Source organism: Chelon labrosus (assembly GCF_963514085.1).
Source record: "Chelon labrosus genome assembly, chromosome: 17".
Lineage (NCBI taxonomy): Eukaryota > Metazoa > Chordata > Actinopteri > Mugiliformes > Mugilidae > Chelon > Chelon labrosus.
In genome coordinates, this window is record NC_140350.1 from 24,610,356 (window position 1) to 24,626,786 (window position 16,431).

The 16,431-nt window shown below is 42.8% G+C and overlaps 1 protein-coding gene across 1 annotated transcript in view; it reads right to left on the reverse strand.

Annotated features, from left to right (window-relative positions):
* The window catches only part of galnt10 (UDP-N-acetyl-alpha-D-galactosamine:polypeptide N-acetylgalactosaminyltransferase 10 (GalNAc-T10)), an 89,799-nt gene that overhangs the window by 24,229 nt on the left and 49,139 nt on the right, over nucleotides 1–16,431 (reverse strand). Inside the window, exons 5-6 of the mRNA XM_084564642.1 lie at nucleotides 2,505–2,690; nucleotides 1,146–1,329 (exon numbers count right to left, since the gene is read on the reverse strand). Coding sequence (XP_084420768.1) covers nucleotides 1,146–1,329; nucleotides 2,505–2,690 — 370 coding nt within the window. The remainder of the gene's footprint in view (nucleotides 1–1,145; nucleotides 1,330–2,504; nucleotides 2,691–16,431) is intronic.

Below are 16,431 nucleotides of genomic sequence, written 5' to 3' on the forward strand. Positions count from 1 at the left end.
ATCTGTATGTCAAATAAATGCAGTGATAACTTTAAAGGGAGTACCAACACATGCAACTGAAACAAGCAGACCTCATTTTCACAGTCAGATTCAAGTCAATCATCTTTTACTCATTTCACAATTTTCCAAATAACTAATTTTTTCCAACCATTGGCAGAGAACCTGCAGCGCTGACTTTGAAATGATACTAAATCACACATAAGCAGCAAATTATTGCTTCTACAAAGTTGGGACTAACTGATTATCGCATTTATCACTTTCTATAAAACTAATACTTGTTTTAAGTGAAGAAACTACAACTAAATGTGTACCAAACAGGTGGTTAAAAATCTGGAAAGGTTAACTGGTGTCTCAAGTTTTGGGAGATGAATGGATCTCAAACATATCTGTGCATACGGAAATTCCCAGGTCCTGTTAACAAGACATATTTTATGCTTCAGATAACTTGTAGTGCACTGACTAAATCATTAAAATGAATAAATATGAGACAGAAACACAGTTCTTTTTAAAAGCTCAGTATTAAAGGCTCTTTTAGAGTACTGCGGGACATTTCCTCCATGTGTTCCATCTTTATTGATCCAAAACAATCCATTAGAAATTTGCTCAAATGTAGAAGCAGCCGGAAATACTAAAGTGGAAGCACTACAACCATGTGGACCAATCACAGCTCTTGTGCTCTGCGTTGCCGCGGTGCATAGTTATATATCTGGCGCATGTGCACGCCAGTTACAGTGCTAGGGTCTGTTCTGTCGCCGTAGATTATGCATCAACGCAGAAGTCTAAACCGCCTGTTAAGGTGTAAAATCATTCCGACCACAGAGGACACAAGTCCAACAATATAATGTAAATGATTTATGTTCAGATTCAGCAGCTAAACATGGATGTAGTCCTTTCAGTGACCGAGCTTTACAACAGCCAGATGCAAATGTGTGAATGAGCAGCGCTGACAAAGGCCTTCGGTGAATCATCAGGATTAAAAGGTCCAGAGTAAATCACTCGACCGCGCGGCGCTAACACAACCAGATGAAAGGTTTCGACTCCCGCTGGGGACGCTTGTGCCGCAGATGTATGCTCACCCTCCACAATCAGACAATCAGGACCAAGTTCCCCCAGGCCAAATGTCAGACGGGTCAAAAATAACTCACTCAAAGGGCTCGCTGGGGTCGTCCTTCTGCAGCTCTGATGGGATGGGGATCCGTTTGTAGTACATTTCCCAGTCAAACGCCCCTCGCATGGCATCACCCGCCTGCGTCTCGTAGCCAAAGTTGTCGTGGTCGATGACGTCGATCATCGGACACACGATGGTCTTCCTGTTCTGGGCGATTCGATCTGAGAGACGCAGAGAGAGGCAGACAGGTTGGTAGATGGTAATGACAACAGATGGTGCAGAGAAGTGGTTGTCAAGCTTTGTGACTTTAGACCTTATGTAGCCGAGGAATGTCTGCTCACAACGTCTCTTCACAGACAGCAGATGTCTGGAGCTGAGCAGTTCTAAATGTATTCATGCAGCAGAATGATATTTTTACTCTGTTAACCATGTCGTGTGCTCTGGGAGCTAAGATATAATTTACTGAGTGGAGTGATGTGACTGATTGGTGATGGAGTATCTATTTTACATGTGTTGCTGTGTGTGCTGCATTGTGTTAAAGTCACCGGCTCAGTTTTACTCAACTGGAAACAGAAAACTACACCAACACACTCAAATCTAATGAACGAGGTGATGAAATACCTGGAATTAGAGAAGATTAAACTCTGAGTAAGAGGAGGATTTAAAAGAGTAATAACCTGGCAACCATTTATATATTAGTTCTGTCTAATGAAATCAAATCAAATCCCTTTTGTTCCAGGAAAATGAAAAGATGTTGGAAGCACACGCCTCTTACATGGATATGATTCATTTTTCTATTTTCTGAGTAGGTTTCATGTGTGCTCTGTTGATCTGTTGATCAGATCACATACTCAGTCATACTGAGAAATAAATAAGAAACACAGCATGTTGAAATAAACCAGAATTCTCTTTTGAGGTTATAGACCCATAGACATGGAGTTAGGGATTTGGATTTGATGACAAGACACATTCATACTCTAAATTTCCTCCTGCCCTAACAAAGTCCAAATTTATCAACAGACTTGATAATATCAATATCTTTTGACGTACAACTGAACATCTTGATCTGGTTTCAACCTCGGAGGAGACTCCCGGCAGAAACAAATCTCAGAGTCTTTTCTGTTTGGCAGTGTGATGGATGAGTAAATGTCCCAAGGGCTAATCCAGTTAGACTGGAACAACAGATCCTCAGCAACATGGTTACATATGGGTGCTTCACCTTCACCCATATACTGTAAGCCTTACCCACAATTGACCAAACTTATAGACACAAGCTGCAGGTTGTGCAACTAAATGTAGAGTGAAACGGATCAAACGTTAATTTATAATTCCGCTTTTGCCTCTTGCACTAATCCTGGTAGTTTCCTTCAAAGTTAAATATGAGACTTTTTCTCACCCAGCAGAGGAGGCAGCCAGTTAACGTTGGCTTCACAGTGGGAGTCCAGGAAAGTGATGACTTCCCCCTTAGCGGCGGCTGCTCCGAGCAGACGGGTCCTGATCAGACCCTCCCTCTTCTTGGTCCTCAGGATGCGAACCTTCGGCAGCCGCACCATGTACTCCTCTAGCGCCACCTTCAGGTGCTCTGAAAAGACAATAAGAGAGAGACAGCAGAGTTTAGATGGGTGAAGACATCTTGACCGTGTCACATCAGGTCACATGCTTTGGACAAAGTCTCACTAACATAGTCTCACAAAGAAAGATCAAAAGAAAACTAAACCATTAGCCGTCGACTATCAAACAGGACATCTGCCGCTGCCACATGCTCCAGACTCAAATATTCCCCTTTAGGCCTCTACATCATAACACACTCTCACCCATACTGGGAAAAACTATACTTTCATTTATATTTTTCTGCACTCGCTGGCTTTTTTATGTCCTTTCTGCAGTCATTAGACAGAATGTTACCCCCAAGAGGAAAAAATCCAACCGTGACGACCGAAAATGGAATTAAATCAGCCCCTCCCAACGCGAGCAGTCATAAAATCTTTTGGCAAAATAACAGCGCTTCTTCAAAAACTGTGATGGAGCTCGACGTTCAACCAGAACTACTAAACTCTGTCGTACAATAAACAGCTCCGTTTATTGTCAGTTAATCACAGAAGAGTTTTAAAAAACACAGTTATCGGTTGTGTACATGACAGCTGTGCCTCCTCGGGTGATTTCATGTCTTTCTCCAGATGAAGTGACACATAAATCTCGACACAGAGGCAGATGTCGGCCAAATGAAAAGTCCCATCTGCTGAAATACACTGGAATACTGTAGAAGGTGAAGACATATAGAGATACAAAAGGAGAGGGCCACGGTACAGAAAGCATCAATCAGTCAGTCAAAGAAAGGGCTCAGGATTTTTCTCCAATCTTTCATCACAGCTGCCTCAGACACAAATCAATCCCTCCTTGAATGAAGCCTGTAAATCATCTCTGCTCAATTCTGAGAGGTCAATGAAAATAAATAAAAACTGGAGCCGATGAATGAAACACATTCGCCAGCCGACTACTGTCACAGTGTTTCCATCAGAAACACCACGAAAGCCCAATATTTATAGGGTCAATATAAAATGTTATCTTTCTACATTTCCACCCGTCTGTTCCTGCATCTGTCATGCAGCGGCATCTAATACCATCCATCATCTGTCTCTGTTCTGATCCTCAACATCTTGCTGAAATTTATTTGCTATTAATGCCATCTTGACTGGAGAAATACCACACGACTGCCAGATAATGGTTGTCTGAAGGTTCTCAATCATCCAGGTTAGAGCACATCCAGAAAGAAAATAAAAGTTAAAAACATGGGCAACTGGATTTGTAGGGTTCCTTTAAGAACTGAAGAAGCTGCTTGGGTGAAACGTCTTGAACACAGGTGGGGAGTTAACATCTGTGTGTGTTGCCCACCTGAAACTCATATGACAAGAGTTTGCACCGGCTAGGTACTCACCCACAACTGGAGGAATATGTTTAGATGTTTTGCTTCATTTTGAGGACAACGGTGTCCACATTTGAGATAGAGACGACACATGGTTTTAAATGAAGAGTAAAGACATCATATACAGCTCTGAATAGTGGAGCCCTGTTCACACCGTGAGACTGGAGCCTCTGGCCAATCAATGGGTCATAGACGGTGTAACCTACGTACGAAGCCTACACCGGTGTGAGCCATTTATACTTGTGTGCTCATCAGTCTGACTCGCTCTGTAACAACTCCACCCAAACACTAGTCGGCGCTGTGTCTTTTTTACCAGTCGGGTTCATTTTTGTTTCTACTTCCTGCTTCACTTTCAACAATGGCGACTGAAACTTTCGCCAAAATTTTGATGAGTCATACAAATGTTTGTATCTCTGAACCTCTACAGTAAGCCCTTCCTGAATGTGTTCCATCTTTATTCGTCCAAAACAATCAATCCGAAACTTGTGAAGACAGAGAAAAAGCTGGAAATACTAAAGCAGAAACACAGGGTCTATGTAGGGTCTGCGTCCAGTTTGCAAAGAAGTCTAAACCACCTATTAGAGTACACCTCAGTAGGGATGAAAAAGAAGACCAAAACAGATTCCTCACATTACAGGTGAGAGTCTGGTCCTTACAGACCCCTCGTCATGACACTATTCAAACCCCAACCCTCCATCAGCCTTTCAGAACTGAAGAAGCTACCTGGATGAGCGGCAAACTCTTCAAGAAACCCAACAAACAAATCCAGCTGCCCTTGTTTCAGCATTGTTGTTGTTTTTTTTTGAGTATTCCAGATATGTTGTTTTCCTCGTTTGCTAAACACAAAACAGATTTGGGAAGCACAAAATGTGATGCTTAATTGCTCGTTCTCCCCCCCCCCCCCCAGGCAGATATGACTCAGCGGTGTGTTTTAATTCGTCCGTCTCCTGGAACACAAACTGTCTATAGAGTGACTCTGAGGAGAATCAGGCTCTATCACACATTCAAACAGCCTCAGTGAACAATGGCACCATTTAGACTTAATGCATCAACATTAACCACAATGAGAAATACACTGCTGAATTCAAGGACATCTTCCTTTACTATCAACACAACAAGCTTGAAGGTGTGTGCTATATCACCCTGGGGCTCCACAGGTTTGCTTAAAGACAGTGAACTTTGACACCTCTTTGGTGCATAACAGTAATAAAGCTTAGGTCAGAGTTCAGTAGGGAAGATCTGTTCACACGTTCTGTCTCTATCTGTTCACGGCTAATCCAGGCTATTCCTGCTGGTCCATTTGCATCATCAGTTTTGCATTCGTTTATTATCTATTACTGCTTATCCTCTAGGCGGCTGAGGAGCCGATAATATCTTGTTAAGTCAATACATTTTGCTCTTTACTTACAAACAGAAACATATCCACATTTGAAATAGTGTAAAGATGTGAGCTGGTGGACGTCTTGTGCTAACGCTGAATGAGCCAACTCTGGAGCCATCCGACAGACAAAATCATTATCTAACCCTGATCTAATGTAGCTTTAAACCTCCCTCTACAGCCAATCTGCTTAGGCTTAATCACACGGGCTGGCAACACTTTTATCTGGACGCCACGGTCTGCACAATGGCCCCGCCACCCTCCCTGTTTATCTCGCTCCACTAGTCTTACCAACTGCTACCAGCTATTTTGAGAGCAGAGTCCCGGAAACCCTGAAGTTCTGAAAAACTGGCACTAAATGTGAAATAGTTTCTCATTTAAATTCCATTTTAACTACTGAGAAGAGTTAAGTCCTGGGTGACTTTTAATTGGACTGCTGCCCTCACACACATTTACCCAAAACTCAGATATTTGTCCTCACTATCACATTTTTCTTTTTCCAGCTAAGCCCGCCCTAAAATTGTTAGCAACATCAATTAATTGCAGTTTTTTCTCTCTTCTCTTGTTCACCATAATTAGACGATAAGATAACGCCAGCTTTATCTTTTAATTCAACGTAATAACGGCTATTCAAGGTCCAGAAGCGCCTGCGTTTCCCGAGCCTGTTTCAGTAATTAATCACGGACGGTGCCTTTAAACACCGATGTTAAAGTTTACAGGCGACGTCACGCAGAAAAACATCTCTGCTAACACAATTAGGACAAGATCCATAACTGTGCACAGATTTACACTACCAGGAGGAAGTCATGACACTGTAAAAGAGAGCCTGGCTGTCTGTCGGTAAAATAACAATGAGAATGGGTTTCAATTAACTGATGTTACTGGCCATGTACATCTAAATTTAAACAAGAACAAAGACCAGAAAATAGAGCATTACTGGCCGAGTACAGGCAGCCTGTCCTCACATTAATAACACATTACCTCTGTCAGTGTTCCTCATTGATAGCGGTTCGTACAAATGGCCTGCCGTCACAAAGCAACGCCCCCCTCCAACACAACCGCTAATTGGATTTTGAATATCAGAGGAGGATGGAAGAAAGGCTGCAGTCTGGTGACACCTTCACGGTATAACCTGCAGCTGCTTTAATGACAGACAGAACGTCTTTAGCTCCGTCGTTCCCTTCAGAATCTATTCTGTCTTCACTCCTTGTCCCTTCTTTGTTCCCTCTCTTCATCTCACCGCTCTCATTCAGCTCATACTGTTTGGCAGCAGTCGACTATTGGGGAGGTACTTGTGATCCCAACAGACAGCTGAGACGCTGAAGACCACGAGGCACAAGACAAGACCAGCCAAAACCAACAAACCTGAAGCCAGCAGGTCCCGAGAAACGTCTCACCATCCATCCATCAATCCATCCTTCCTTCTTTCCTCGCTCCCCTGTGATTTATTTTTTTAATGGCTCAGAGTAAATGACAGCATACAGTATCTCCCAAAACCCCCCGTCCCCTCCACAGAGAAACCAATCCACATCAGAGGAGTCTTTGTTGACGAGAGCACATCAGATCAGACATTATTAAAGCAGAGCAAAGCGAATTAGAACAGAGCAGTAATCAAGAGCAGGGTGAGGGCCGCTGTCTATCAACGTGTCACAGAGGTCTCTCCTGGTTAAGCCTGAAGGCCTCGTCTGAGATGCAACCTGCCTGAAGTGGTCTGGCTCAAATTAGCCCCTCTTATATGTGTGGAAGGAAATTAATATTTAATGCTGTGTTTAAGCAACTGATGGTGTGGTTTGCATAATCAGGTTGATGTATTGTTTTATTCTAAATGTATTTAAATGTTTAGTCTCATTTATTTTTATAAACTAATGGCCGTAGGCGTTTGCTAAACTTGCTGTAGAGAAACCACGTATCCAAGCTCGTACTCAAAACCTGCTCAGACAAGCCTCATAGTAGAAAGTCTAGATCTCTAATCATCTAATCTCTACTTATTCAGTGTTATAATGACTCATTAATGTATGCAGCAAGGCTCTGACAATGGAATAATAGCTGAGGGCCAGCGTAGGGTCAGTGTCACCCTCGCAGGAATAGGCTCGCCTTCACCTCCATAACACGGCAATAAATCAGCCCATTAGCTATTAACCATTAGGAGATTGATTCAAGCAACTTTTGCCCTGCATGGGCTGATTCTTACATCACCTTCCTAATGACAAGACTTAACAGGGAACATTTGCATCACATGTACGGCACATTCAGAGACGGGAGAGGGAAGCAGGAAAGGTCACTGCGTCTAATTATGAATGGTTAATTTGACCTGAATAAATTGGAATATGGTTTCTCTGGTTTACTGAAAATTGTCGAGGCCATAAATCACTCTAAGGAGAGCAGGCTGACGTCGGCAAACACATTAGTCATTATTAGAATTGGAGGACCTTAAACCCTAACCCTGAGCTTCAGACATCATCGACGCCTGGGTCACTTCCGGGGACCTCCATTTACCAAACAACCAAACATCCGCTGCCCTTCATATACTCTGGAATGTACAGCACCTTTCTCTGATCCGCTTATTGCTATATGATAATACCAACTCTAAAGCCAGTCAAAGAAGAGGTAACAGTGAAGTGTGGGCAGCAGCTCGTCACATGTGTTCAACCACGGCAACGTCACGCTTGTTGACAATTCACAGACTGATTTCGGTTACTATTTCATCCATGAATGCAGTTCCTCAATCCCGACTTCAGTATTTCTTTCTTTATTTGGTTGATGCAAGAGGGGTTTTGAATTCAATTAACCTCAAATTACAGTGGATCCAATATGGCAACCAAATCCTGTCTTTCCAAGGTGCTGGATTACTTCCCAGACGTCTTGGCGTGGCACCAAAGAGCCAAGCTGCTAATTTATTCCCCCAAAATATTCTGCTGCTCCTGTGAACTCCATCACACATCCTCCCTTTTTTAGCCGAGCGCCAGGCTGGGAACATCAGAAGATGCTTTTTTGCAAGAGTCATTAAAAACAAAAAAAAGAAAGAAAAGGATGCTGAAGGAAAGTCTGTGATGATATAAGCTTTTTTTTTTTTTTTTTTTACACAAAATACTCACATCTTAAACAGCCACTGAGCCGGTGATAAATGACGTATTACAAATGTGCACAAAATGGTGAAAGCAGCATTTTGATAAGCAAGAGGGAAGGATGGACAATTTCACATCTCTGCCTTCAAGCACTGTCACACATTTACAGCACAGGCACACATGCTACTGCCGCTCAGCAAACACTGACATCTCCACCAATATGCTGCTGGATATGTTGAAATTCCTTCGTCTTCGTCTTCCATTTCCACAAACCAACACTGCTCAGATGTGTGTGTGTGCTTGCACATGCAAAATCAGGGATGTCCCGATGCAGACATTTTCAAAATGATTGGCTCTGTATCAGGCTTCAGCCAAGGCTGATGTTTTGTAGTTATTTATTTTAGGTCTGCCATAAATTGAAACCACGTCCTTGTAGTAGCGTCAAAACATCTTCTTTCTTTTCTGTTTTATTGGTAGTTACTGGCAGATTCAATCTGCTGTGTGGAAGAACTTTACAAGGTTCTAGTAGGTGATTGTTAGTCAATACTACCAACTTCATTTGCCACCAAAAAATAAAAATAAAAATGGAATACAGAGAGGGTTACGGCGTTAGACCAGCCCACTTCTACAGTACAGAAATTGGCTGATAAATGGGCCAAGGTACGAGCTGCCTTAATCCAGTCACACGATCCATGAGAACAATTAAGGTAAGAAATGTCTTGAATGAATCTACAGGGGAGCACACTTTGTGTATTTAAGATCAGATTGGCCTATACTCAATATTAAAAGATTAGTATCAGATTGGGGGTGGGCAAATAATCTTGACCGGGACATCGATGTGCAACATGTTGATTCTTAATCTATTTAATCTCAACCATCAATATCACATCTTTTCACCAACAGTTGCTCCAGTATCCTGATCCATCCAGGACCCGGATCTCCTGGGTCCAAATTATATTTACCCTCCTAATCAAGTTCATTTCCACTTTTCGGTAGCTGGTCTGAGGTCTGTGTGATACTACGGCTCATGCTTGAGCGGATCAGATTCTCAATCAGCCTTCATCCTCGTGGGAGACGAACGCGTTTGAAGAGTGAGAATTATTCAGGAAAGCTGCTACTGATTGACTGCAGTCATTTATCGATGGTGCATTAAGTTGTTTCCAGTGTTAGTGTTCTCCCTCTGTTTGGGTATTGTTTGGGCCGAGGGTATTTGAGGTGTAATTATTTCACAACCACTCTCTCGGGCGTCAAGCACCTCTCACTAAAAAATCTAATTATGCACCTTGGTTTCAGTTTTCCATTTGTCTAGTTTGGATTTCTGGCCAGTTAGGACATTAATGCCAGCAGTCACTTTCATTTTCTGAATTACCTAGTTTTTTCATTAGCTTGCAAAAATACAGGAAGATATTCTGCTAAAAAGCAAGTACATGTTTTGGGAAACTTGAATGTTACACCACATTTGTTCTCCTTCTGTAGTGGTCCAGGAACATATTCATGCCAAATTTCCTTTGAAATACTGCTATCTAATTCACAAGTAGTAATAAAATGCATCAAAAAATTCAATCAAAGCTTTGAACCTAAAGGAACTTTAATGCTAACTGCCTAGAAAAAGGCCTGTCTCTAGTACTCTAGTACCCAGAAAGTCCAGTTGCCCTGATGTCAGCCTGTTTTTGGCCTGGACGACTTAGAACCCTCACATATATCTTGCATTAAAACGCAAAAACAGTCAAATGCGGAACATTATTTGCTGGACAAGTGGAAGCAGTGATACGACAGAGGAAGGCAGAGGCCAAACTCACTTCATAAAGACCAAACAGCAGCAGAAACAGTCACTGTTAGTCAGTGTTAACACAGCAGCACGGATGTTGTGTTCACTGTAAATCTCCGAACCTCATCCTGTCGGGCGGCTCTCGTACTGCTGCTGTCGACTGCTGTAAAAATATCCCTGTGGGGATTGTTAGTCCTTGAGAGTCATTGTCAAGAGTAGGACGGCAGCCTCCCAGCTTGGACCTAGGTTTCTTACTGTATTGCTGTCTAGGTACTGTTAATGACTGCTGAAAGAAGAGGGGGGAGACAGAGGAAGAGCTTTAAACTACTAATTGGGCCATTTATTATATTTTTAATTTAACCCTTTAACACCTAAGCTGCAAAACGCGCACCTGGACTTTTTTGCTTGTGTTGACGAAAAAAAAGGTCAGAAAATGTCCCGTGAGTAAGTGCTTTTGGCCAATTTTTCCAGAATACCTGGGCCTTTCATATCTGGCAGTTATTTACAATGCACTGCATGCTATAAGTAATATCTCCCAGGAGAGGTACAAGTGAAATTACTATAATGACACCATATTGGCTGTAAAGCGCAACGTCACAGCTTTCAGAAACCGTTGGAATTCTTCTGATTGCGCAAACTATGGTGTAATTATGGTAATCCAAAATGCGCAAACGTGCTGCTGGAGATAAATTCGGTTTTAAAAGGTTAAACATCCTCATGGCCCCTAAAATGGCTCAAATGTGGGTGTTTTAAGGCTCATTTAAAGAACTGCAGGACATAGACCCCTACGCCGGTGTGAGCCATTTATACTTGTGCACTCATCAGTCTGTCTTGCTCTGTAACAACTCCACCCAAACACTAGCCGGCGCTTTGTCTTTTTTGCCAGTCGGGTTCATTTTTGTTTCCACTTCCTGCTTCACTTTCAACAATGGCGACTGAAACTATCGACGAAATTTCGCCGTAGACGAGTCGTACACATGTTTCTATCTCTGAACCTCCTCGGTCAACCTCTCCTCGATGTGTTCCATCTTTATTTTAAAGTAGTGAACTTTAAAAAATAGCATGACAGCATTTGGTAAAGACATCAGGGGGAAAGCCACCAATATTTACTTGAAAAGTGGCATGACATTTATTTTAAAACGCAGGTGGAGATTAGAGAGGGAGCAGCGGGTAAACAAGGGAAGCTTAGGACAGTTGAAGTTGTTCCCTGTGAACAGCTTGGGGTTTTACCTGTTCTGTCTGCCTGCTGAATAAAAACTTCTACTCACCATTCTCCAGAAACTTTTAGTTTACAGTTGCCATTGACAACCACTGTTAAGCGGTCGCTTAGGAACGTGATTGTAGGGAAAACGGGCGTGTCAATGACGAAGCCAATCTACGACAGTACTGCTGAGAGTCGGGCTATAATTTTGCAGGATGGATCTGCCAGTAGCCACGGGATACTAGCCTCAGTTTGACCACTGAAAGGTAATGGAGACGCGTCATTCATTTTTTCTACAGTCTATGGTCAAGGCAGGCCACGTATCTGAGTCCATTCATCCAGTATAAAGAGGCTTGGTGAGCACTGAAACTCACTCTCATTCGTCACGGCTGTCCTCCATCAGGCAGCAAGTGTGACACCAACATTAGATTAATAAAACGCTAGTCTCCTTGTGATTAGAATAAGTGCATTCAGCTAACTGTCTAATCATTCCCGATGCGTCCATTAGAGCTTCTTTTTCTCTTGTTGTTGTTGTGGATTTGTTAAGCGGCTAATACGTCCTCCTCCCCGTTCTTTGGGTAAAGCTGTTAAAACACAATAAGAATCCTTCAGCTGAAACACCGCCTTTTATTTTCTCACTGCTCATTGCTCCTTGTTCCTCCCTCTCCTGCTTTGCCTTGTGCTTAATGGTTAACTTCCATTATGATTGTGTTGGTATTAACAGCAGCCCCATTAAGCTGGCACAATGCCAGTTATTTCCACTATTATGGCTACTGATGACGCTCCTCTGGGAGACGCTGTAGATCCTGATTCAAAAGGAAATCATCATCATCATCATCATCATCATCATCATCATAATAATAATAATAGTAATAATAATGATAATAACCGTTTTATGAAAACAGGACAAAATAATGAAAATGTCTTCTTTCAGCAAAGTGGTGTTCAGTCAGTGTTATAAAACAGGGAAAACAGCTTGTCTGAGACGAGGACATGGACTTTTGACTCGCTCCAAATCCTCTGCAACAAGCATTTATGAACGGCAGCCCTCCCAGTCTGCCTTCCTCTCTCCATCTTCTCCCTTTTCGCCAACATGTCTGGACACTTACAGGTGCTAATGAAGTCAGCCTCCCCGGAGAACCCCTCTCATCTCCAAAGTACACTCCAATTAAAAAGGAGGAAAAAAAATAAACACTTGCTAAAACATGATAACATGCTCCACTGCCTCAAGCGGGCTCTCATGTAGAGGAAAAAAAAGCCGTTTACTCCCAGCCCTTCAAAACACAGCTTTATTAGAGAAAGGAAAATTTGCAAAAACAAATAAAATGAACGTGACTGAAGAGCAAGGCAGAGAAGAGTGATGTGTGCCCGTGCATATGAATAAGTAGGTCGAATGTATTTGATTTAACAGAAAACAAAATATAGAGTCCATTAAATGAGGCATTCAATGACTTGCCCCCCCCCCCCCCCCAACTTGAAACCACATTCATAGATAAATGGATGTAAGGGCCGGCTATTGCTACTGATTTCCTGTTTCTATTCTATTTAGATTCACAAGGCTCTGATTTGATTTAATTCAGTTCATTTAGAGACATTTAATTCTCAAATCAAGAGATTTTCACTAAACTAATATTTGTGGTATTCCCAGTTCTTCTAGTTGGCTCTGCTTTTGTCGTGCTTCATGCAGTCATTTTTAAAACGCTGCCACACATCAGCTTTCAGGCCTGGCTGTGCTCTCAGGTTGGGAGCTTCTGTCATGTTTTGGATGTCTCATAGCGAGATTTCTAACCAGGGGATGCAGGAAAAGCTGAAACTGAAAAGGGGGTCTGGTAACACGCCATTTGGATATAAAGTGTGAGACCTACAACCAATCAGAGCCATTTTGTCATAATCTAATTCAACTCCATGAGCTCAGATGACGTGTATGACTATGTCACCCTTACTCTTCTATCTATCACCACATCAAGACCTGCCCAGAGTCCAGACCACCACAGAGAAAAAAATAAGCGTGGACGAGGAAGTTGGTCTGGTTTTCCAGAGAGGAAATGGCATATTTTTCATTATTTCACAAAATAATAAGTTTACCTGTCAGCTAAGTGTCTGTAATACTTTATCATATCCATCTATCAACTTTTTTTTTTTTTGAGGGGAGATAATAATGAATTCCAACTTTGCAGGTCAACTTTACCACTGGGTCACTGCAGGTCCCATGTGGAGTCACTGCCCTGATGAGCGTGGGCTGTTATCAGGGCCAGAGGCGGCCTTCTGCAGTGCCCAACACTGTCTTTAGCTCCCTGCTTCCCTGTACTGGAGCAGCCTCACATGATGGAGGGTGTACCTGCTCGCCTACATGGTCGGACATGCAGATGACAGATGGCGAGCAGAGAAATCCGTGGAGAGAGTTGGCCATTAGCTGAGCTAACCTTGAAAGTATCGGGGGAGGTTAGGATGCCAGAGCGAGCCAACTCTCCCCCGCAGGGAGAGCGAGAGCCGAACATCCTCCCTGCATGGGCTTCGGAAATTCAATTACAGCCTAATGAAGAGTGAGCTGACCTCCCCGCACCATCGCCGCTCCTGCTCGTCCTCCTCCTCCTCCTCCCTGACTCCCTCCCTCTTCTCACCCGGCTGAAGCTCATCATTTACTGTAACTGGGCAGGTTAGCAGGTCTGCCTGGTTCCTCTCAGACTGCCACTGTCTTTGTCCACAGAGCATCAGCGTCTCATGGCGTAGCTACATGAGACATACTACGAGCCTTTATCAGTCCCTCCGTCTCTTCGGTCTCCATTGCCTGTTCTTGCACCCTGACACCTGCTTAGCTAAGAGGCAAGACTGCTCTGTCACAACCAGGGGTCACTGTGGCTCTCAGAGCTAACTTGATCAATTAGCTCATTAGTTTGGTCAATAATTGAGACAATACCTTCATGCAGCTGCTCCAGAAGTTGCATTAATACCAGCAATTCCTGACTCATTTAGGTCTTTAGTGTAGCGGTGGGGGATTGGTCAAAGGTCACAACCATCAGTACCATCAGTACTATATATCTACTTGTTATAGGTTACCAAAGTTGAACTTTACACCAAAATTAGACAGGTATTGATTGAACTGATTATCTGAGGTCAGGTCAGGCAACAGGCTAAGCAGGGAAACCCAGACATCCCTCTCCTCAGTTCTTTCTGGGGCATCCCTAGGTGTTCCCAGGTCAGTCAGGATATGTAGTCCCTCGGTCTTTTCCCAGCTGGCCTTGCCCGGTAAACATTCACAAGGAGGCTCCCAGGAGGCATCCTCAACAGGGGCCCGATGAGATGAGATGCTTTCCGGAGCAATAGGGAAAAACACAATGCAAGCACAATGTTGTTTGCGGAAATATTTCCGATTAGTAATGAGACCATGGCGGAGTAAATTAGACTCTGGCGGGACGCCGTAGTGTTACCATTATATGGGAAACCCTGCTATGGGTAGCTAGACAACTAAAAGGCAGAAAATCTTGAGAGTCTTAACTCTTTTTAAAACCATGTTGTAAGTGGACTAATGAGTCCAGTTGCTTTGTTTATCATAAATCATGACCTGGATGATCCTGCAACCTGCATCAATAGATCAAACTACTACTACTACACATACTGTCCACACCTGATTAATTCCACACAGGTGCAAGCTTCATATTAGTAAGAGCAAACCTTAAAAACTGCAAGCAGTCAGCGTTTAATACTTAAAATACTGTTTAAATTAGAGTATTTCCTGAAACAACACTATGAATTCACAGGGTTTTATTAGCACACGACTGAAAATAGTACATTTATTAAGGCAGAGGACTAATTAACCATTTGATCGGCAGTAGCCTGATATCCTCTTTATAATAATCAAGTTTATTCCCAGAGAGTGAGTGGCAGCGGTAGACGTGAGGAAAGAGGAATAGAAATGAGGACAATAACATCAAAAGGAGGGTGTTTGTTTTCATGACAACTATTTTGCCAGATTCTAATTTCTCACCGTCTGCTTGCCAGCAGCTGCAGTCCAGACCTTGTGCTTACTCAGACTGCAGTAAACTAATCTGGTTAAAGATTTATTCGTTTGCCAGGAACCGGCGTTCGCTGGCTCACATTCAGGCCTGTACTCTGTAATGGAAACAATATTATCACCGTATTAACATTTTTCCGCCTCTCAAACACAAAGGATGTTCCTGTAAATTCAGATCTCAACACTGGTATCAACCTAGAGGAAAAGAAAAGACGGATAAAAGTTCAGTTCCATGCACATGTTCTTGGACCTCTGCTCTCATTAGCCTGTTTAATTATTCCATTGTGCCTTTTACATTGTGGTCTAATAGAGGTCACCATTGGGCGGAGATCCGTGGAGGTCAACCATATTCACTCATGCAGGCTGATAAAAGTCATAAATTGCTTCATTCCACTTTAAATCATGCTGCTCATATCTCTGTCGGTGCCAGTCTCATTATCTGTCACCCTCTTTCAACGTTGCTTCATGCCTCTTAATTGCTCCATCTCTCCCTCGATGAGTAAATTTATTTCTCCACCACATTTATCACCTGCCTGCACACTGCATTGCACTTTCGTTTTCCTGCCAAAACATGATAAGCGCCATTTAAGATGTGTCACACCGTCTCAAATTGCAAGCAACAAATTGGCAAGCCAGTCAATAAAACTAATTGCGTGCTAAAAAAACCAAAAACAATTCTAACATTCACTAAACACAGATACAGCAGAAGCGGTATCTTGTTGTGCACTGTAATGCTTCATCCATATTAAAATTCAAAGTTCTCATTTCTATTGCTTTCCAAGACAGTCGTCTTATTGATCAGGCACCGGAGGACATAATCGGATGATCCATCTGAAGTCAGTGACAGGGTTTCACTGCACCGCGTGGTCCTGCTGAGAGAGATTCCTCTCTGTCACAGTTAACCATGATGGATACATCTGGACTCACACTGTCCCAGGTTTAATGAAACTCTGCCATGAGGATCTCTGAGCGCAAT